Here is a 23,109-nt window from a genome sequence, read left to right on the forward strand (position 1 = left end):
GTGTGGCTTGTTTTCTTAATTTTTTTTTTTTATTCCTGCTTCTCTTCCCCTGGCTTTAAAAAGTAACTGAGATGCTCTGTAAACACACAAGTATCTCTTTCCTCTTGAAGAAGCCACTACGAAAGCCATGGAGAGGAGAGACCAGGTTTTTCTGACCATTTGGAATAGGTTTCTTCTCTGCTAAGTGATTGCTGGTAGCTTCTTTGTGACCACCAAAGGAACATATTCCTTTTAGCCTGGATGTTAGCGATGAAGCACCTGGAGAAATAGTGGCTTCTTCTCAGGGAATGGAAAGGTATGATCTGCAGGCAGAAGAAGCAAAGAAAACAGGAACCCATCCAAAGTAAAGGTATTTTCCCCATTGAACCCTGCTTTGCTTTGTTCTCGTAAAAACCTCTGCATTTGGATCTAAGGAAGCTTTGCAGAACCTGGGGCGTTAGATCAAAAACAGAGCTCTTTGCAAGACCTGAGTGACACTGTCAGTGAACAGAGCTGAAGTTTTCTTAGACTGTTCAGTAGCTCAGGGGTCACTTCACAGGCAGTAGTAGGTAGAGCATTGCACATCGGTTGTGGATGTGCCAGCCTTGTCTGCCACATGATATGGGTGCCTTGTCTAGGCATCCACAGGTGTCCATGTTACTCTCTTTGCTCAGTGCTCAGTCTGTAAAATGGGAGTATCACAGACCTATTATATCCAGTGGTGATGAAAACTACAGCCCATGACTTTGCACTGAAAAACTGCATGTAAAGGAACGAAGGGCATGTAATGTAACTTAAATCCTGAAATTTGACCTCCAGAAACTGAGATTTGAATGTGAAATCCAAATATAATGTCAAAATGAGACTGTTTTGGGGGCTGTGAGTCTGTTTTTTATTTGTTTTTAATTGAAATCAGTGCAAAGTTTACTCAATGTTGCTTCATAGCAACTGCTTGAGGTTGTCAGATGATCTTCTGCAAGGGCTGATGTAGAATATAGGACATTCCTTGGCCATTATTTCATCCAGACAAAAGCATACTCACCATCAGTGTTCGCAGAAGAGAATTGGGGTGTGTGTGTCAAAATCTGGCTTCAACTCTAGCGCAGTCTGCGGGCTGAGGCTTGTGCCACCCCTTCCATCCCTCAAACAACCCGCTGTTTCAGCACTCTTCGCTCACATCTGTCTGCATTGGCTGAAGATTCAGTTCTCTTTCCACCCCCCCTTTCCTTTCTCAGAGCTGCTCTCCAAACAAATAGTCAGCCAAACTGGCACGGATTCTCCCAATCTCGACTTCTGGGTGGTTGCGCAATAGCCAATTGTGCAAGACATCTCCGGGGGGAGAGAGTGCTGGTGTTTTCACTACCCAGCACAGCGTGAGAGTTTTTGTCTCTGGAAGAAAACAGGTGTTGCAAATCCATTCCCATGCCCTCTTCCTGGCTTCTCATGGCTGTTTGGCTCTCAAGACATTCTTTGAAGCTGGGGTGGGTGGAAGCACTGGCATTGCTAGGGGGGTGCGGGCGTCACCGGGTGACGCGCCAGGGGGGTGACGTGCTCTGGGTGGGAGGACGTGCTAACTTCACGGCAATAGGAGTTAACGTGTCATGCCATACACTGTTGGATGCAGAATGGCAGTGCAAAAAACAGAATTGAAATTACTCCTTTCGTTCAAAAGTTATGGCCAAAAAACAGGAAGGAAAAAATGCAAGGAGCCCTACGGAAAGTGAAGCCGTAGCATGCATTTACTCGCGAGTAGGCATTCTTTCCATAGTCCGTCGGAAAGGGCAGGCTGAGAGGAATCCAACGACACCAAAATGGTCCTGATCCAATGAATGCAGCCCCTCAAAAAGACCTGAGAATCTCCCCCCTCCCAGCTGTGAGTCTGAGCCTGAAAGGAAGCCACATGGTCGCGTTTACTCACAAGTAGGCAGACTTGCCTTAGTCAAGGCAGGCTGAGAGGCTCCAAGGATGTCGGAATGGTCCTGATCCAATGAATGCAGCCCCCAAAAACATGAAGAAGGCGGTCCCCCCTCCCAGCTGCGAGTCTATGGAGCTCTATAAAAATTGAAGCAGCCTCACGTCGTGTTTACTTGCAAATAGGCAGACGTGCCTTGACTGGTGGACCTCCCGCACCAGGTGACTCGAACCCTAGTGATGCCACTGGGTAGAAGGCAGATTGCAGTCTCTTGCTCAGTTGCTGGAGGATCTGTAGCAGACCAGCAAGGGTTTCTGACTCTCTCAGCAGCAGGGAAATTGCAAGTAAAACCAAGTGATTCGTCATGCCTGAGCTCTCCAGGGATCGTCGTTCTCCCTCGGCCTCAGTGTTCCTCATCTGTAAAATGGGTATGCGAATTAGCTGCCAGATTCTCTAGTCTGGAGTAACTCTTGACACAGATGGGGGTTTGTCGAAGCAGGTCATCCCTCATGGAGCAGGAGGGAATTGACTCTACCCACTGAGCTGCTCCTGCTCAGGACGCAGGGCTCAGCAGCACCAGGCAGTGGGTAGCCCCCTTGCCAGCTCCCATAGCACTCTTTGAACTGGGGTTAGCTGGGATGGTGATTGACACGCAGCCACCCTGAAAACTAGTGGAAATATAGACTGAGGGGGCCATCCTGGGAACACCCCCTCCCATAGCAGAGAGTCTAAAATCCCAGGAGTTCTTTCAAAAACTGCCTTGGCTTGTGACCCATTTTTCATCCCTCAAAGGGCATTACTCAGATTTTGCCTGATGGATCAATGAATTGGAGTCACTGAGCCCCTTCTCACTCGGGGACTCAGGTGGGCTTCATGGTCCAATGAGCCGACTCAAAGCCAGGCTCTTTGTTTCCTGATCAGTTGGGAACAAAGCGGAAGGCCAACCGCAACAAAAGGCAGAGGTCCAAACAAGAGAGGGTCCCCCCCCTTTAGATAGCTGCAAGGGGACCCAGAAGGTACGATGGGGCAAGAGTCCAAAGAGAGGCTCAGAACCTTGGATAGCTCCAAGGGGAGAGGAGAATTTCTGGCATCCAAGCAAGGGCAGATGTTGTTCCCCTGCTGTGAAGACACGGGTTCCATTTCAGGTCCTCGAGGGAGAGTCAAAAGAACGGGGAAGAGCAACGTGTCCTCTGGGTGGGATGCTGGTCTGGGTCCTGTGGTACCCTGCATAGAGGGGTCAGGTGGATGGGCAGAGTCTGGGGTCTATGCCCCTCTCCAATCTGTCTCCTCCCCCACTCCCTTCCTCATCTTCAGACAGGGAGTCCCATTCCTGGGGACATGACAAAAGCTTAAGGGTATACTTTTGCTTAAGGGCTAGAAGCTTGGGTGTCTATCTGCTAAGAAATACGTGCCCCACATTTCAACTTTTAAAAACCCTGAAGGTGGCTTGTACAGTATCACTGCCGGGGCTCTCAGGAAACTGGATTTAGCCAACGAAACTGCAAAGCGAACCTGTTCTGCATTTGTGTATGGGATGGTGTATCCCACGCAATAAATGGCTGGGGGGGGGGCAGGTCAGAGGTGACATAGGGGCAGATCGGAAGCATGGAAATGGAAAAGGTGCAAAAGAGAGCGACTAAGATGATTACGGGGCTGGGGCACCTTCCTTATGAGAAAAGGCTACGGCGTTTGGGCCTCTTCAGCCTAGAAAAGAGACGCCTGACGGGGGACACGATTGAGACATACAAAATTATGCAGGGGATGGACAGAGTGGATAGGGAGATGCTCTTTACACTCTCACATAACACCAGAACCAGGGGACATCCACTCAAATTGAGTGTTGGGCGGGTTAGGACAGACAAAAGAAAATATTTCTTTACTCAGCGCGTGGTCGGTCTGTGGAACTCCTTGCCACAGGATGTGGTGCTGGCGTCTAGCCTAGACGCCTTTAAAAGGGGATTGGACGAGTTTCTGGAGGAAAAATCCATTATGGGGTACAAGCCATGATGTGTATGCGCAACCTCCTGATTTTAGGAATGGGTTAAGTCAGAATGCCAGATGTAGGGGAGGGCACCAGGATGAGGTCTCTTGTTATCTGGTGTGCTCCCTGGGGCATTTGGTGGGCCGCTGTGAGATACAGGAAGCTGGACTAGATGGGCCTATGGCCTGATCCAGTGGGGCTGTTCTTATGCTCTTAACTACAATTCCCAGGAAGCCTTGCAGGTCTCTTGTTATGTGGTGTGCTCCCTGGGGCATTTGGTGGGCCGCTGTGAGATACAGGAAGCTGGGCTAGATGGGCCTCTGGCCTGATCCAGTGGGGCTGTTCTTATGTTCTTATTATGTTCTTAAGCAGAGAAGAAGTATACAGCCAGGACAGGCCAAGAGTTGGGGCAAGCTATCAAGAGACAGTGTGGTATAGTGATGAGAAACAGGAATCCTGGGTTCAAATCCTCATGTTGTCATGAAGCTGATGGGTGATACTGCCTCTGTCTCTCAGCCTCTTGAGACTTCAATGGTGGGAGAAAGAGACCACATAGATACATGCAGAGAGGAAGGATATCAACGTAAAAGGAAACGAACAGTATATTGGGGGGTGCAGCCAGCCTATCACCTGTGACTCCTCTTTTACTCCAGTCTGCAGTTCTGGGGGTCCCTGCATGGGGCAGTTTCCCATTCTAGCCCCTGATAACCATCTAATGCCACACACACAACCCTGGGTGAACGGCAGGCCACGAGCGGAACTTGCCCTGGCAAGGCAGAAAAGGCTGGCCTCTCAGAGCCCCGCAGAAGCAAGAGATGCTGTAAACCTTCAGTGAGCTTCATCTCCTTGGCCTCCATGAAGCTCAATTATCAGGCAATGCCAAAAATGCAATTATCATTGTCCTCTTCTGGAGCCCGCATGGCTTTAAGCTCTCTGTTCCCTGGCTGCAAATCATGCCGGCGCAGCATTTATCCCTCAGCAATTTTTAATCACACTTTAGCTTCTATTCTCTACCCCCCCCCCGGCTGATGATGGGAATCAGGAGTAATGATTTTAGAGTCATCTCTAATGGGGCTGAGCCAGGGAGGTGAGACGTGTCAGCCTGTGGCGAGGGGAGGACTCTGGTCTGGATCCAATTTAGCCCACCTTGGTAGGTTTGATGAGAAGGTTTTGGGCCCCACCAAGACTTTTTGGGCCCTTGGGCGACTTTTGTGCCCTCCTTTCACATTGTGTTACCTGCTCAGCTCTGCCTATTTCATGGCAACGCTGAAGAACGATATTGCACTGTGGAATACCTTAAAGATTTTTGGCATCCCTGAGAACAGGAGTTGGGAGTCAAGGTAGTGCTTGAACTTGAACTGCAGAATTTTGTCCTGAACCTGCGTACCAGGTCTTCTAACGTTTGATGAAATCGCATCCAATTTGGTGCTTTGAAAACAGGTCAGGCTGTGATTCAAATTTGATATTTAGAATTGTATTCTGCCTCCTTGACTGACGTGCCTCGTAACTGGGAGTGGTTAGCAAGCTTCTATTCCTGGCTGGCTCTGCCATGTCCAATTTTCCACCACTAATTAGTTCCGGATGCAGAGATATTATATTTCAATATTCGAGAGAGTTATTGTGCTGCAAAATTCATCATGAATGGGGTGAAGTAGACCAAAGGCTTCGTTTTGCTTGACCAAACATTGTGCCAAATTCCTTGTGTGGACAGGAGTCAACTTTTCTCTCTGGAACTCTAGCTGATTCCGAGCTGACTTCTTTTGGCGTTTTAAAGTATGCATGTTAAAATCACAAACCCATTCCACAACACTGCTATACACACACAGGCAATGTAGATAAAACAGGAAGCAACTGTTTGATAATACAATGAGGTCAGCTGGAATCTGACCAGCAAAACCAGGGAGAGTCTATCGGCAGTCAACAAGTTCTCTCATAGTTTTGAGGATTTAGGACTGATTTTCTAGGAACTCTGGGGTTCCTCAGAGACTTCTTGTGGTCTTATCAGGATCTCCCTACTGCCAGTGGCATAGCTAGAGGGGGTGCAAAGCACTACGTTTTCCAGGGAGCCTCACCACAGCATGCAAATGGCCCCTCCCTTTCCCCTTTGGAGCCGTTCCGGGCAGCGGGAGCGAAACAGAGGCATTTGGAACCCACATGTGGGACCAAACTGTGAATCGGACTCATCTGTAGGTTGTGACACAGTTTTTGGTGGGTTGTGGAACTGAGAAGCTGATAGCTGACGTATATTGAGCCCTGTGGAAACCTAAATGGAGCAGCATACGCACGTCCACTTCAAAGGGCAGGCTGAGGGGGAAGGCAAACCCACCAGAGCGGTCCCAATGTGGAGCTCACCAAATGCACCTGAAGGTTTTAACCCCACCACCACAGTAAAACAGGTGCTTGAGCGGCTAGTACATTGAAACTTTTTTTCAGCCTAGTAAAAGTGGGTCCCAGTGCTGAGAAGTTTGGGAACAACTGTTCCGAAACTTCCTCTGGCAGTCCGCTTCATCTGGACTGCCATGATGGCCAGCAGACACCAACAGGGTGGTCCAAAAAGCCACCTCAGCCTCTTTGGCTGACCAAAGCCACCAACATACCTCAGAACTGGGTGTGGTTAGCAAGCTTCTATTCCTGGCCAGCTCTGCCGTGCCAAGTTTTCTGCCCCCTTTAATTTATTCTGGAAGCAAAGAACAGTCGCTGGGCACCTGGTTCCTAAATGGAAACCTAAATGGAAACCTAAATGGAGCAGCATATGCACGTCCACTTCAAAGGGCAGGCTGAGGGGGAAGGCAAACCCACCAGAGCTGGTCACCTGGTCCCCTCCTTGAATCTTGGGCACATGATCTTGTGGGAGAAAAGGCATTGCCAAATGTTGGGGCTGTTACCTGCTTGAGGTGCAGCCCAGTTGGAACACAAATCTGGTAGCGATCTGCTCAGCCCCACTGAATTCAGTGGGACTTACCTCTGAGTAAACATGCATAGAATTGCCAGCATGCATAGAACTGTTAATTGATCCTTAATCTGAGTTAGTAATTGACTAACTTAATCTGAGTTAGGGCCCAATCCGATCCAACTTTCCATACTCGTGCAGCTGTAATGCAGCCCCGAGATTTTGAAAAATGTTCCTATACCTTGAGGAGGCTGGTGTGAGTGCCTCCCCACTATAAGATGCAGTTGCACACCCCCTTGGCACAGCTGCACCAGCATTGGAAAATTGGATAGGATTGGGCCCTTGGTCAACATGGGTCAACACTAGTCCTGAACTTTGGAAAGCACATTTTTGTTTCTGGACCTGTGTGCATTGCAGTGGGAATAGTTTTTTGAAGAGGCATTCTCTCCTGCATGGCAGAGAAGGGAGAATGCCTCTTCCAAGGTGGTGCTGTTTTTTGTGGATACAAATGCTAAAAATAATTAAAAAAATAGGAACAGGATGGGTGACAGAATTTGACTCTGCTCAGTTTGGGCCAACCCTCGATAACAAAAGATGCTTACCACATCCTTTTTTAAAGTTGTGTGGTCAGAAATGAGGCACCTTCATTGTGATGACGGCCACACAATTAGAGCATTTTTGGCAGCAAAGAATGGGGAATGCACTTCCTGCGACTCACAGCCAGTTCCTCACTAACAGAGGAGACTATTTTTTTCCACAAGCTATACAGTAAAAGACCTTCTTCTCTTCACTCCCCTCTCTGTTTCAAAAGGGACACTGGCTGTCAACGCGGGTTACGCTGATGACCACCATCTAAGCTTCTTGGTCCAAGATGACGCATGTCCACGTCACCTGCTCCTTTCGGAAATGCTGAATTTAAAAAATAACTGAGCTGGTTCTGAGGGGATGAGAAAAGCCTGAATCTGTTCCTTCCAGAGGTGGACCCAGAATTTGGAGTTAGCAGGTAAATGGATTCTTCGTCTGTTCCAGGTTTCTTCCAATGCATTTATTTATTGATAGGTTGAACCGAGTCTGCAAAACTTAGTTTGGGGCCTGCGTTGTAGTATGTTAGCTGCCCCAGCAGGTAAAAATACAGGATTTGTAATTATGAGGAGGGTCAGTACCTCAGAGATTGCAGGCACATGTTGTATCCCTAGAAAGATCTTTAAGAGTTCAGATAGCAAGGCTGGAGCAGATAACACCATGCTAGATGGTTTGACTCAGAACAAAGCATGATCATAGACCTCTCTGGGCAGAGCTATGTGGCCTAAATAGCAGAGTCACCTGCTGTTCTCTCCAGATTATCTGAGCATTGCTTGTTTGTTTTGCATTCATTATTTTCTAGCCACCAAAAGTTGAATTTCTCTCTCTCTCTCTCTCTCTCTCTCTCTCTCTCTCTCTCTCTCTCTCTCTCTCTCTCTCTCTATATATATATATATATATATATATATATATATACTTTTTTTTTGCATTCTTGGCTGAAGTTGGTTCTGACATCTTGTTTGCAGTTCTTCATGAGGAGGGAGGGAACATGTTTCTGGAATGGGCAACACAGAACCTGTTCCCTTCTGGTAGACCTCATGGTTTGTAATCCAACACTAACTTTGTTTGGGTTTCTCCCAGTACATAGTTTAAACCTGAGATATGCTGAACCCTTCCCCCCCCTCCCCGAAAAATTTCACTTCTCTCATAGCAAGTGAGTTGACTTCCCTTGAACCTTCTCAGATATTTAGTCTTGGCAGGAACATCTGAAATGTCAGGGTTTGCATTTCACTTTGTGTGAAAATTCAGTGCCATCCCAATAGTGCCAACATGTTTGCTGGGTTTTCAAACCTTTTCAGTAGTTAAGAAGCTCGCTAGTGCATGCTGGTAACATGGTTTGAGCATGGGATTTGCCTGGCCGCTGTGCCGTCGTCCTATAAGCTGGGTTCGCTTGTGCAATCTGGGGCATTTGATATGAATAGTCAGAGAGACTGAAAAGAGAAGCAGAATTTTGGGTGGGGATATTCCTCTGCAGAAGTGAAAAAGGAAAGAATTATTTGCAATGAAGGGAGATTAGGAAAGAAGAGGGTAGAAATTTAAAAAGTGTTGCGTTTCATTGAAGACTGGTTGCGAGAGTGTGTTCTCCCCTCCTTCTTGCCATTAAAATGACATCTGTTCACGGTTCCCACTTACGGATTCCCCCAGGCAAGTTTTCACCACTTCCCGGGGATTGCGGAGACCAGAATTTCCTCATTTAACATGCAGGTGTTGTTCTCATTCCAGTCCTGAGACTCTGGGGATTCGGGCATGCAAGTCAGGCGGGGGAACTGAGACTGCCCTGCTTGTCTCCAGCTGTGCATTTTAAGAGTTTCATTAGGCAGGTTAAGTCAGTCAGTCCCAGGGAACAGCCCTGACATAGCACAGAAAGGTGGGGGGGTTAGGACAGCACAGAGAGAAGGAGATGAGTGTCCCATGTCCTTTAATCCCTCAACTGCTCCAGGGCGGCTGTTAAGACTGGGGGAAAAAAGAAATCATGATCAATGTCTCCTTCAGCTTTTGAGTGAAAAGTGCAGCCCAGATCCCCAGAAGTGTGGAGGAGGAATGAGTGGGGTTGGGTCTACTTTCTGGACTCAACCTTACCAAAGCAGCTGTGGAGACGGTGGACAGCTGCTGGACAGTTGGGCCCTGTACTCCGCTACAAGGAATTCTTCCTGGCTCTGAAACTCTCCCAGGCTGGGATGCTGTATATGCTCCCCTCCCTCAAGCCTCTTGGGAGTTCAGCAGAGCGAACAACACAAAAGTAAAAAATGGAGAGCAATGCAATGCTTCAACCTCCCTCCCCCCCCCCATTGCCACCTACTCGAAATCTGTCCCTTGTCTCTTGATCAGCCCCATTACGCAAAGATCCTTCTGAAGGAACCTTTCCTTACGGTGTTAAAATATGAACTTCTCTTTTATTTGGGCTCAGAACTCCTACATGGTTTCCTTGCAGCTTCTGTGACAAGAAAAGCATAAGAACATAAGAACATAAGAACAGCCCTGCTGGATCAGGCCATAGGCCCATCTAGTCCAGCTTCCTGTATCTCACAGCAGCCCACCAAATGTCCCAGGGAGCACACCAGATAACAAGAGACCTCATCCTGGTGCCCTCCCTTGCATCTGGCATTCTGACATAAGCAGGATTTTAAGGGATAGGGTGGATGGAGGAAGGCTCTTTTCCCTCTCATACAACATCAGAACCAGGGGACATCCACTAAAATGGAGTGTTGGGAGAGTTAGAACTGACAAAAGAAAACATTTTTTTTACCCAGCGTTTCATTAGTCTGTGGAGCTCCTTGCCACAGGATGTGGTGATGGTGTCTGACCTAGATGCTGTTAAAAGGGAATTGGGCAGATTGACAGAGGACACCACAGGTTACAAGACATGATAGGCACGTGCAACGTCCTGGTTCTAGAAGTAGGCAACCTCAGATTGGCAGGTGCAAGGGAGGGCACCAGGATGCAGGTCTCTTGTGTGCTCCCTGAAGCATCTGGTAGGCCACTGTGTGATACAGGAAGATGGACCAGATAGGCCTCTGGCCTGATCCAGCGGGGCTCTTCTTATGTTCTTGTGTGATAAACTTTAATAGAGGTCCACATTTCCATATGTTTACTTATTGTTCCATAATTTATTCTGTCTCCTAGTCATGGGCAGGGGCAAAATCTTATCAGGAAATGTTGGCTTTCACCAAATACCGGGTATTCACTGGTGTGTGCGTTTGTGTGTGATATGAAAATCCCTAATTTTCCCTATTTTGAATGCTTCTAACCCCCTGGGGATGCCTCAGACTCCCATAAAGGCTGCTAAGAACGAACAGCCCCACTGGATCGGGCCATAGGCCCATCTAGTCCAGCTTCCTGTATCTCACAGTGGCCCACCAAATGCCCCAGGGAGCACATCAGATAACAAGACACACCAGATAACAAGATGCTGGGTCATCCCGAGACAGTAGCTGATATCCTGAAATTGGTAACTCTCGGAAATCAGCACCATGGCTTAAAGACCGGATAGCTGGTCAGGCAGGTTGCTGTATCATCCATGAAAAGGGGGGGGGCTGATTCTGAATTTCTCTCTGCAGCAGATGGGGAACGGAAGATTGAAGAAGGAAGTGCACAGTCTGCAGAAAACGGTGCATTTTACTGGCTTCGTTTGCAATCAACAAAATACAGGCTGGGGGCTAAAATTGATAGCAGCCAATATGAGAAAGGAATAGAGGGTGAAAGTTATTTTGACAAGCACTGGAGATGTCCGAATCTCTTCCTGACAGCTAGAATCTCACATCATTTGAAACACATGCGCGCATAGGAGACGGGTGCACAGAGGTCTTCTTTTCCAGGCTGTGTAAAAGTGAGCGGAAAAATGTATCAGAGGAAAATATCCCAAAGGGCAGAGCTCTTAACAAATAATAATGGTCTTTATGGAGCCCAGCACTCAGGAAAGACTTGCACGTGCACCAACTGGACAGTTATGTGCTTTCACAGATGGTTTGATTCTGGTGTTCCTTTGGTCAGGGGAACATCTGTGCACAGCTGTCTCTGTGGGAGCTAGGACAGTTTGATCCGGTTCCAGGCCAAGCTGCTGGATGTAGTCCTGAAAGCGACAGATCCAGGCCAGAACACCCTTTAACATACCAGTCTCAGGGAACCAGGGTAGATAGCAACACACTCACACAGAGAGGAGAGGGCTACAGCTCTGTACAAAAGATACAGAAGACAGTGGCACTTTGTACAGATGTGGTTGGTCCTAAATAAAGGATGAATAGGCTATATCTCTTAATTTTTTCCCCCTAAAAGACCAATTGGGTTATTTGCAGGGTGTGTGTGTGTGTGTGTGTGTGTGTGTGTGTGTGTGTGTGTGTGTGTGTGTGTGTGTGTGTGTGTGTGTTTTGGAAAACCATGTATAATAAAAGTGTTGTTAGTTGGTCTATTAGAAAAACATCAACAACAACAACACGGTATCATCAACAACAACCAACAACAACAACAACAAAAACATTTGTGTGCATGGAGCCTTACATGCAGAGAGAAAACAGGTCTTTGCCCCAAAAGGCTTACAGTCTTTGTTCGGGTCCTGAAGCTAACTTGGCTTGGTGGAGGACCTTGTCACCAACTCACCCACCTCCTCCACCCTCTGCTGTTCTGTCTCTTAAGCTGCTGATTGCTAGTTAACTATTAACTAGCCATGTGCTTCCTGTGGCCTCAGTCTCTGGGGAAGTGACCCAACACAGCAGTGCACAGGGAAGGCCTGGTGTTTAACTGGTGTGAGATGCAAACTGGATTGACGGTCAAAAGAGCAAATGGGGCTTCCCACCACTACTTTTAGAAAGCAAAGAGGAACCGCCTGGTCATCGGTGTGCCAGTCAGTGAGCACAAAACCCTCTCTAGTGGCCAGGAGTTACCTAAGGAAGTGTCATTGTGTCTCATTCTCATCTCTTTCCTGCTTGCTGGCAAGGGCTTAGAAAACACCTGCCTGATCCTGGTGGTGTCCAAACACAAGAGAAGGAGGGAGTGTTTGGGGTGCAGACCAGAGATGAAAGATGCTCTGGGAGGAGCACCTGGTGTGTCATCTCTGTGCAGATAAGAAGAGGCCATAAATTCCTCCCTTGGTGGGTGACAAGGCCTTTGAAGCTGCCTCTCTTGACTGCATTCAGGGCTTCTGCACAGATCCCAATCAGAGAGCCAAGGAGGGGTCTGGTAACAGAGCCGCAGAAGCGCTGTGTTTTAGGATGCTTGTACTATGGGGAGTGCATTGAAGGCCCGGGGAGGCTGCATGAGACCCAAAGGTCGAGGAAGGTGCTGTAACGAGCTTCATGAACAACCCAACGTGGGGCAGGCCGAATGGATGCTGCAGCACCAGGGTGAGTGTCCCATGTTTGAACCTGTCTGAATCTGACACTGTCCGGGGACGGGCTCAACCCCCAGCGCAAGGGATAGGAGGAGAGGTCTACAAGTCAGGGCACTGCATCCTTATGAACACCCGTTGCTGTGAGATGAGCAGCTGGGGAAGAGCTCTTGCCTTCAACTCCTGCTCATGGGTCACCCAACAGGGTTTTTCCTGATGCTTTCATGAGGGGAAAAGTCACCTCCTGTCACTGGAGGGCAGGAATCCGCCCTGTGGAAGTGCCTTTGCCCCACCCTCCCTATGCATGTTGCACCCAACCATCTGTACAAAGAGAGGGGCATCTGTGCCACAGGCAGGAGGTCCCAGGTTCCATCCTTGGCAGCCTTGCTAGGTGGCACAAAGGGAAAGAGGCTGCCTGGAGCCCTGGGCAGCCGCATAGGCCAGTGTCATCAGTACTGACACAGGCAGCTTGTTTTGTTTCCCAGACCCCCTCCTCTTTCTTCTGCACCAAGATGCTCTGCCGAGAGACCCCTCCGTCAATCTGCCTGAAAGCCAACACACAAAGGTCCTTCCCGCTTTTGTGCAGCCAGCACACCTTGGTGGGGCAATGAGCCCCAAGATATGTCAATTATTCTGCCCCAGGCATTGCGATCCGAGGGTTCTTTGGGTGACCCCGCCGTGGCTTGCACCACCCATTAGAATGCACGGTCTGTCTGCCCGGAGCGCTGAGCTGGACTGATGAGATCAGGGTTTGAGGGTTTTAATTAACGTTCGGTTCAGATATTTATTGAAGAGGAAATTGCGACTTCCAAGGCAGTTGACGCATGTGGAATCGGGGATTAGGGGGTGGTTAGGGATTCCAGGCAGGTACAACCCCACAGGGCTGGTTCTAGCACTTCTCATTGCAGAGAGTCTGGCCTCGGCAAAATGATTGCTGTTGCCTCTCAGCTGCCCAGCTCACCTCCAGACCTGCCCATTGGTGCATTCGCGAGATGCTGGGATTCCCCTGGTTCGTTTTCAAGAGCCAAAAAGTAGGCGTCGTGCCACCCTTCTGCTAGCCAGAATTGGACGGCACGTGGGGCAGAGCAGCGGAAGGGTCGGTTCAGAGGCAGAATTGCTGCTTGAGTTACATAAGAACATAAGAACAGCCCCACTGGATCAGGCCATAGGCGCATCTAGTCCAGCTTCCTGTATCTCACAGCGGCCCACCAAATGCCCCAGGGAGCACACCAGATAACAAGAGACTTGCATCCTGGTGCCCTCCCTTCCATCTGGCATTCTGACATAGCCCGTTTCTAAAATCAGGAGGTTGTACATGCACATCATGGCTTGTACCCTGTAATGGATTTTTCCTACAGAAACTTGTCCAATCCCCTTTTAAAGGCGTCCAGGCCAGTCGCCATCACCACATCCTGTGGCAAAGAGTTCCACAGACCAACCACATGCTGAGTTAAAACCTCATGGTCTTTGTGTCAAGCCCTCAAATTGGGGGAGAGCCAAGGCTGAGCCTGGTGGACCTCTTGGAGCCTCCCCTTACCTTCCCCCTATAGGCCCCAAACGATTCCCAGAACAAACTGTGGGCTGTACAAGGATGTTCCATTGGAGACTGTGCGAACCAGACCCAAGATGGTTAATCTGGGTTGCAGAAACTTCTCACAGGAGTGCACCCGGGGCCACGGTGCTTGGAATCTAGCAACCCACATTTGTCTGAGTGGGAGTAAGATTCCTGCCAGACCTCCAAGCAAAGGAGAGACTTAACACATGTACCGTTTCCACAGCCTTAGCTCGACTCCGCAACCGCTTGTCCCTTCCCCCTCTCCTCTGTTCCTAGTCCAGATATCTTTTTGTACCCAGCCAGTGACGCTCAGCACATAAAACAGCTCCCTGCACCGACTCTTCATACATCCTTATCTTCCCTCTGGAAAGTAATGACTTTGGAAAACAAACACGGAGAAGTGTATCATGTATCCACAAAGATAAGCAGCCCCTTCGCTCACGGAGCTGCCAGATCGCTAGTCCCTTGTGGAATGGGGCAGGGGGGAGAACTCCTGGAGGGAAAGAAGTGGTTGGGGGAATCTGGCAGGCACAGAGCTGGGGGTAGGGTAGGAGCTGTGGTCTTTGTGGTTTGTTCCCCCCCCCCCGCCCCGCAAGTAGATAGCAGAAAGATTTCAGGTTTCTCCTGCCGCCATGACAGTTTCTGGTCTGAGAGCTGATCTGTTGTTAAAGTGTTGGCAACTTTCAGTCTCGAAAGACTCTGGTATCGCGCTCTGAAAAGTGGTTCTGGAACAGCGTCTAGTGTGGCTGAAAAGGCCAATTCGGGAGTGACAATCCCTTCCACACCGGGAGCAAGTGCAGTCTGTCCCTGGTCTGTCTCCCTGGCTATGGGCCTTCCTTCTTTGCCTCTTAGCCTCAGACTGTTGGCCAAGTGTCTCTTCAAACTGGGAAAGGCCATGCTGCACAGCCTGCCTCCAAGCGGGCCGCTCAGAGGCCAGGGCTTCCCACCTGTTGAGGTCCACTCCTAAGGCCTTCAGATCCCTCTTGCAGATGTCCTTGTAACGCAGCTGTGGTCTACCTGTAGGGCGCTTTCCTTGCACGAGTTCTCCATAGAGGAGATCCTTTGGGATCCGGCCATCATCCATTCTCACGACATGACTGAGCCAACGCAGGCGTCTCTGTTTCAGTAGTGCATACATGCTAGGGATTCCAGCACGTTCCAGGACTGTGTTGTTTGGAGAGCTGATCTATATAAGGAGAATCCCACTGAATTAGGGCAAGTCTGTCCAGCCTGACAGCAGCCATCCAGAAGCCCCTGGCAAACCCACAGGTGATGTGCGAAGGCAGCAGTCCTCCTTGTTCTCGCTCCCAAGCATCAAATACTCTGAGATATACTGCCCTGTGCAAGGAGGCTCCATTCTCAACTATCAAGAACTCAAGATGAGCCCTGCTGGATCAAAGCAAGGTCCATCAAGTCCAGCAATCCTTCTTCCCAAAGTGGCTCACAAGATACTTCCAAAAACAGAAAGTAGGGCACAAAGTCAACGGCTTTCTCCTGCTCCTGCTTCTGAGCAACTGATAATTATGGGATAGAATGCCTCTGAACATGGGGGTCTACCTGGCCGATAGCGCTTGATAGACCTCTGTTGCTCCTCCATGACTTTGTCTAATCCCTTTTTAAAGATGTCCTGCAGTTTGGGGCCAGTGAGTGACTGACGGCCTGCTTTGGTCAGTGACACCAGTCCCTGATGGGTCAGACAAAGGTCCCCCTAGTCCAGCAACCAGAAGATGCAAGGTGCTCTGCCTATTTGCGGCACGTGGCCGGACACCTGCTTTGCACTGCAGAGTCAGTCTACCTGCATTCCCAGATACAACAGGGGAGGTTTCATGTCCACACCTGGGAGGCTTCCTGCCAGTCCATATTGCTAGTACTGACTGCCAGTAGACTAGGGCAGAAGTGTTGTTGTTGGCATCCTTCAGTCTCGGAAGGTCACGGTGTCGCGCTCTGAATGGTGGTTCTGGAACAGAGTGTCCTCTCCAGTGCGCGAAGCCTGGGTAAAGTAGGTATGGAGGATAGGCTGTTACCCATGCAGCAAATCCCCCCTCTCCACATCGCTGAAATGGTCCAATGGAAAGGCAGAGGCCAATACGGTTGGTTCCGGCGGCGTCGCAGGAGTTGCCAGAACGTGACTGTGTTCAGCCATGAACTGCCTCAGGGACTCCGGCTCCGGATTTTGCCTCGAGGTTGACTCCTGAAGCCTTTTCCATAACTGGATGGAGCCACAAGGCAGTGGAGGTTTGGGATCAGAGTTTTCCTTCTCTCAGATGAGCTGCCTTCCCAGGCTAACAAGTCCCATCTACTCGGTGGCTGTTTAGTCGACTCTTACGACTAGTACAGCCAAACTGAGGGCCTGTTCTTAGCCCCCAGCCCCCAGGGGTAAGACAACCACTTTAGATATTCTCCAGAAACTGGCCTGGGGGGCACCATCCCCACATTGCAAAGGAGCGCGTGCAATGCTTGTGCTTGTTTCTCTTTCGCTGTACTACCACACAAATGCAGGCGTGTTTGGCAGTTTTCCGCACACGAAATGCGTTGTGTTTTGAAGCAGCCTTCGCAGCAATGAACACGCTGGACCCTTCTGAGATCTTTTCCATCCAGAGCAGAGCCTGGAGTCCTTGGCGGAGGCAGGGAGGGACACTTGTAATGTACCAGGCAGCAAATGAGTGAGTGCCAAGAGAGCAGATGGAGGGACACTAATGGAATGTACACCCCCAGCATGTCTATTTGGGGAACATGAAATGCGGCTCTCAGAGTCACATCGGCCCCTCATTACTCCCACATCGAACCAGCTCGGCAATTTGATTTTTACTGCTTTGTCCTTCGTAGCACCTGTGTGTGTGTGCCTCTCTCTCTCTCTCTCTCTCTCTCTCTCTGGCCTTCATACTTTATTGATTTCAAGCAGAAGACATTTCTGACAGATCCTCCTGGGGCTTCCGTAATCAGGAAGACTCAGGTAATAGAATCGAAAGGCCCTTGGAGTCCAAATGGGTTTGTGACTCCAAGGCCCGAAGCAACCGAGGAGATGAAAATGGATTTTCTTCCCCTTTGGCACTTCTGCAGTTCCACCCAAATAAGGATTTTGCCTCTTCCAACTTTGGGAAAAGAAAAACAAGCCAAGCATATGCTTTAGCACTACTTCATCTGCTCCATCTACATCTCCAAGGGACGCATCTGATGGTTGGCTGTGGCCAACGGAATGTTTATGTCATCGTAAATGGGTCTCTATGTGCCACCAGAGTCCTTATTGTGTTGTCTCCAGAGGTGGACTCCCTTTGGATATATGCCCAGGAGTGACCTTATTCTGACACTCAATCTCGCCGCCCAGATCATGCCCTCCAAAGCAAGCTGAGCTGCAATTGTGGGACTAGCTAGTTATTTTCAAAGACAGGATTGGCCCATCCATGAGGCCAGCTGAAATCAGTTGCCTCAGGTAACAGATTGGTGAAAGGGGGTGCCCATCTCTGCCTGCCTACTTGCCTCCCACCTCCTTCCACTCTCTGGATTGGAAAAGGAGGGGGTCAGAGAGGAAGAGGAAAAGTAGAGGGAAACTACGCTGTGCAAAGACTTTGGAGAGCAGTTGGGCACACTTAACATAGCTCTGGATCTCACATATTTTTATTGTTTTTGCCTTGATAAAAGTAACAATGTAAGAAGTAAGAATTTCTGGGTTGATGTTCAGGGTTCAGGAATGGACTGTTCAGAGCAAGCCAGTGTGATTATAACTTTTAGAAAGAGTTTTCACAAACAAAGACTCATTCATAACAGAGACTGATGCAAGGGTTGGAAGCCTGCTCTGAATACGAGGCACGGATGGCAGAAAGTTTGAAGACAGATGGCTGTGAGCAAACCCCAGCCCTGTCCAGGTCCAGGAAGGAATGCAGCCATCTTTGAATTGGCAGAAGATGTTGTCCCAACAGCCGTCGTGTTTTCTAAGTGCTGTCAGGAGGAAGGAACACAGGCCGGTCGGCTGGCGATAGCTCAAGACCTCCAGCCAGATGTTCCTTCCACATCTGCTTGCAATTCCCATTAATTCATCACGCACGCGGACTGCCTCGCAGCCAAATTCCAAGAAAAACTCTAAAGCTGACTTCTTGGTCCCAACACCTGCTGTTAGTACTTCCCTCCCTCCTTGTCCTGCTCTGCCCTGCCCTGTCCAACCCACCCAGGCTCTGGGAGGCTGGTTGGATCTTATTTCGTTGCATCCCCTGGCAAAATTACTAATTGGAAAGAAGGTCCTTCTTAATGAAGGTTTAAAAGAGGCAGAAGTCCAGCTTGGGACAGAAGGGACATTAGGTACAGAAATGATAAGCACAGGTCCAACCTCCCTATCCACAAATTGGGACCTACCATTTTAACTGACCAAACTCACGATGGGGCTGGACATCAGCTTCCAGACATGACCAGAGGTGTTCTCCAGTCACATCCTAGAGCCTTTCTGAGGGCTCGGTTTTTCCAGTTGCACTGTTGGTCAAGCTATAACATCACATCATATGGATGCCCATGTGGTCTTTGTCACCAGTTTCAGCAGCCAGTGAGAGTGCTAGGAATCACCATTAAAATTTCAGAACTCACCAGGGCTGTTATTTCAACCCAGGAATAACTATGTTGGTCTTCTACTTATTTCGCCCTGAATTATTTACAACAACGCACTCTGCTCGCTTGCCAAAGTAATTTTTTTGTCTCCCCCTTTGTTACGTGACAGCTGGAGAAGGCTCCTTGTTATCCAAGGCGCTGTTTTTCAGATTTCCTACCTTCAGAGAAACTCAACATGCATTGAGCCATAGGAAGCTCTATTGCAAAGGGTTCTGGAATGCATTCTCAGTTCAGATAGGTTCACAGTCTCAGTTTGTTGAGCTTCAGGGTAGCCCTGCATGTGTTGACTCTGCAATCCAACACTCAACACTTCCTGATGGTTGTGCTGTTCAGAGGGGAAAGAGTAATCTTGGCCACATTGTCCATCGGGGATGCCCTACAATTGACTTTGGGAATATGCATTTCATTTAAAAGCTTCCAGATTCAGTTCTTTGCATCAGTGGCGTATCTAGGGAATTGGACCCCCCAGGCAGGATGTTTGAAGTCACAGGTAGGCCTCACTTTCTCTCTGAGATCCACTGGTAGAGGCCAAGTCTACCCTTTGGTTTGAATCACCAGTAGACCTGGCCTCCACCTAGGTATCTAGAGGCAGAGGCCAGGTCTACCCAATGGCTTCCAGAGGCCACTCAAAGTGATGGGTAGACCTGGTATCCACCTTGAGATCCCTGGAGGAGGCCAGATCTACTGGCCACTTGATGATGCATGCTTTGACATACAGGGTGGACTGCCCCCTCACCCCATCCTTGGCATGCCACAGCTTAGCAACTTCAGTGAAAAAAATTCAGATAGCAGGGCTGGGAAAGATACCTCTCTCTCTCTCTCTCTCTCTCTCTCTCTCTCTCTCTCTCTGCCTGAGGCTTTGGAGATCTGCTTTCATTCATTGTGGACAATCCAAGACTAGATGGACCATTAGTAGAAAGCTGTGTGATCTGCTCTTAAGAAATTCCTTCTAATCTTCCTAGGAAATCAAGGTTTACCCATCACTGACATTCCAGCATTGCAACACCCCAATAAGATTGTGGCCTAATGAAACAACAGATACAACCCAGTGTTTATCAGTTTCCTCTCTGCGTAAGAGCAGCTGAAGAGTGACATGCAGCATTAAAAAAAAAAAAAAAAGCTCTAACACAGTTCAATTAAATTAGTACAGTGGTGCCTCGCAAGACGAAATTAATTCGTTCCGCGAGTCGTTTCGTATTGCAAAAATTTCGTCTTGCGAAGCGCGGTTTCCCATAGGAATGCATTGAAATTTAATTAATGCGTTCCTATGGGCAAAAAAAGTCAGAACAAAGTCAAATTTGGTTTACAAAGTGTTTATTAAGTGCTCTTTAAGGGTATACATACTGTACAGAGGATTTCAAAAATTTCAAGCACAAAACTTCAACTTTTTAAACATGCACAATGCATCCTGGGTATTAACGGTTGTGCGATTTAAAACAAACCAAAACAAACAAACAAAAAAATATGCAAAAAAATTTGTCTTGCGAAGCACGGCCATAGAAAAATTCGTCTTTCGAGTCACCCAAAAAATTGCAAAATGCTTTCGTCTTGCGAGTTTTCCGTTGCGCAAGGCATTCATCTTGCGAGGCATCACTGTAATGTATACATGTTGCAGATTGCTTTGGTATCTTACATATAAATGATTAATAGCGGCAGCATGTAAATAAGTTATAAATACACTTGCCTTTGTGGACTGGAACCTGCGCTACTGATGATGGCCAAGTATCACCTTCAGGGTCAGTAGCAGGGTGTCTCTGAATGACCAGTTGCAGGGGAGATGGGGGTGCCTTCCTGTCCTGCTTTTGGGCATCCCAGAGTGGGCTTCTGTGGCTAATAGGAATGCTGGTCTAGATGCCTTGTGGTCTGATTCAAAAAGGTTTTCTTATGTTCTTACCTGTCAGTACAAAGTTTAACTTCTGGACTAATCTCTGCTTCAACTGCAGGTCATGGAGTTTCCAGACAACGTTTCCTATGACTACTATCTAGAGGACTTCATCAATTCCAGCACTGAAGAAAGCCACGCGGAGCGGTCGGCTGCCTACGACTTCAAGTCCGCGGCTCAGATCCTCACTGTTGTCATCTACAGCATTACCTGCCTCCTGGGCTTGGTGGGCAACGGGTTGGTCATCGCAATAATCACGCTCAAGATGAAGAAGTCCGTCAACGCCATCTGGTTCCTCAATCTGGCAGTCGCGGACTTCCTCTTCAACGTCTTCCTGCCCCTGACCATCACCTACACAGCCTTGGGCTATCACTGGGTCTTCGGCCAAGCCATGTGCAAAGTCAACTCGTTGCTTCTCACGTTCAATATGTACACCAGTGTGTTCCTACTGACCATCATCAGCTTCGACCGCTGCATCTCGGTGGTTTTCCCAGTTTGGTCTCAAAACCACCGGACGCCCAAGATTGCGTGCTTCTTGTGTGTCTTTATTTGGGCTTTTGGGTTTTTAATGAGTTCACCCTCCCTAGTTTTTCGGGACACCCACAAAACCTACGATGGCCCTATTATATGTTTTAACAACTACTCCTTGTCGAGATCCCACCATACCCATATCGGCACAGTCAGACATTCAACAGTCACCATTATTCGCTTCCTGGCTGGTTTCATCATGCCGATGACTGTCATCACCGCTTGTTATGTGATCATTATCTTCCGGCTGAAACGGAACCGTCTCACCAAGTCCAAGAAACCCTTAAGAATCATTGTGGCCATCATTATGACTTTCTTTTTCTGCTGGTGTCCCTACCACGTGATCTTTCTTATGGAAACACAGCACTATTATTTCCCAAGGCCCGTCTTTGAGATCGGGATACCGATTGCTACTGCCATTGCGGTTTCCAACAGCTGCATGAATCCGGTCCTTTACGTCTTCATGGGTCAGGATTTTAGGAAGTTTAAGATGACCATCTTGTCCAGGCTGGTCAACGCGCTGAGCGAGGACACCGTTCACTCGACTCTCCCACGCCGGAGCTTCACCAAAGCATCTTCGCTGACTGAAAAGGACAGCACTTTACTCTGAGCTCTGGAAAGCTGATGCAAGTTGTAGATCTGACCACAGAGACAAGCAGAAGGTTTTGGAGAGACAATGGCCTCCAGCTTGGTTGCAGAACTCCCAGTGTGGGTTCTTTTTTTGAGTGTTTCCTAAGCAGGCATGGCTTTGTCTTAACAGATGTGTATATTGGTTGTCCACTGTGAAGACCTGCACTGTATCTATATAGGATTTATGCATTTCCCCAGTCTTGGAAAGGCTGGGTTCAAAACACTTGTGCATAAGCACCATGGCTGAATGGGATTCACAGTTCAGCCACAACAGCCAAATAGTCCTCCGCAATAAAAGGATAGGGACTATGAAATACATGCTTTATGTTTTATGTTCCCTCTTTCCTGTCCTAATCCCTTAGAACATAAGAACAGCCCCACTGGATCAGGCCATAGGCCCATCTAGTCCAGCTTCCTGTATCTCACAGCAGCCCACCAAATGCTCCAGGGAGCACACCAGATAACAAGAGACCTCATCCTGGTGCTCTCCCTTGCATCTGGCCTTCTGACATAGCCCATTTCTAAAATCAGGAGGTTGCACATACACATCATGGCTTGTAACCCGTAATGGATTTTTCCTCCAGAAACTTGTCCAGTCCCCTTTTAAAGGCGTCTAGGCTAGACGCCATCACCACATCCTGTCGCAAGGAGTTCCACAGACCAACCACACACTGAGTAAGGAAATATTTTCTCTTGTCTGTTCTAACTCGAGAGAGTGTTGAGACACTCAATTTTAGTGGATGTCCCCTGAATGTCCCCTTAAATGAAATGAACCCCTTAAATGATTCTGAGCCACTTTGTTCAATTCTGCTACATCCTGACACACAGAAGACAACGGTCCCGCTAACACATCATCAGAAATAGCCAATATTTCCCAGCGGACGGATTCAGTTCTCGTGGCAAGTGTGTTCCACCCAATAAATCATGCTCTGAGAATTCATTGTTTCATATAATCCGTCAAGCAACGTCCTTTCTCTTCTTGTTGTCTTTTCTGTGAGATTTCATAGTCCATTAATAAATCTTTTCTCTAAAAGGTGGGCTGAGCCATTCTGTCTATCCAATTTCATGCACAGTTAATTTGAGAGATAATTCATTATTTTTTCCCCCCCTGTCTGGACGGTGGTGGCGCTGAGCGGAAATGAGCGCTGGGCCTACAGATAGGTTGGTCTCCCTGGGTGAAATTTCCTGAAAAAAAAAGTTGCTTGCGTGGGCTTTATTGAGATGTGTGGTCCATCAGTGAGACCATCTCGAAAGGAA

General features: G+C 48.5%; 1 protein-coding gene across 1 annotated transcript; it reads left to right on the plus strand.

Moving 5' to 3' along the window:
- The first annotated feature begins 101 nt into the window (after window positions 1-101).
- CMKLR1 (chemerin chemokine-like receptor 1) lies at window positions 102-22,858 on the plus strand. Its single transcript, XM_066609827.1, has 3 exons — window positions 102-349; window positions 7,574-7,765; window positions 20,756-22,858. Exon 3 carries the CDS (start codon window positions 20,759-20,761, stop codon window positions 21,830-21,832), a length of 1,074 nt encoding a protein of 357 aa, XP_066465924.1. The 5' UTR covers window positions 102-349; window positions 7,574-7,765; window positions 20,756-20,758; the 3' UTR covers window positions 21,833-22,858.
- The last annotated feature ends 251 nt before the right edge of the window (window positions 22,859-23,109 follow it).

Source organism: Tiliqua scincoides, chromosome 14 (assembly GCF_035046505.1).
Source record: "Tiliqua scincoides isolate rTilSci1 chromosome 14, rTilSci1.hap2, whole genome shotgun sequence".
Taxonomy (NCBI): domain Eukaryota; kingdom Metazoa; phylum Chordata; class Lepidosauria; order Squamata; family Scincidae; genus Tiliqua; species Tiliqua scincoides.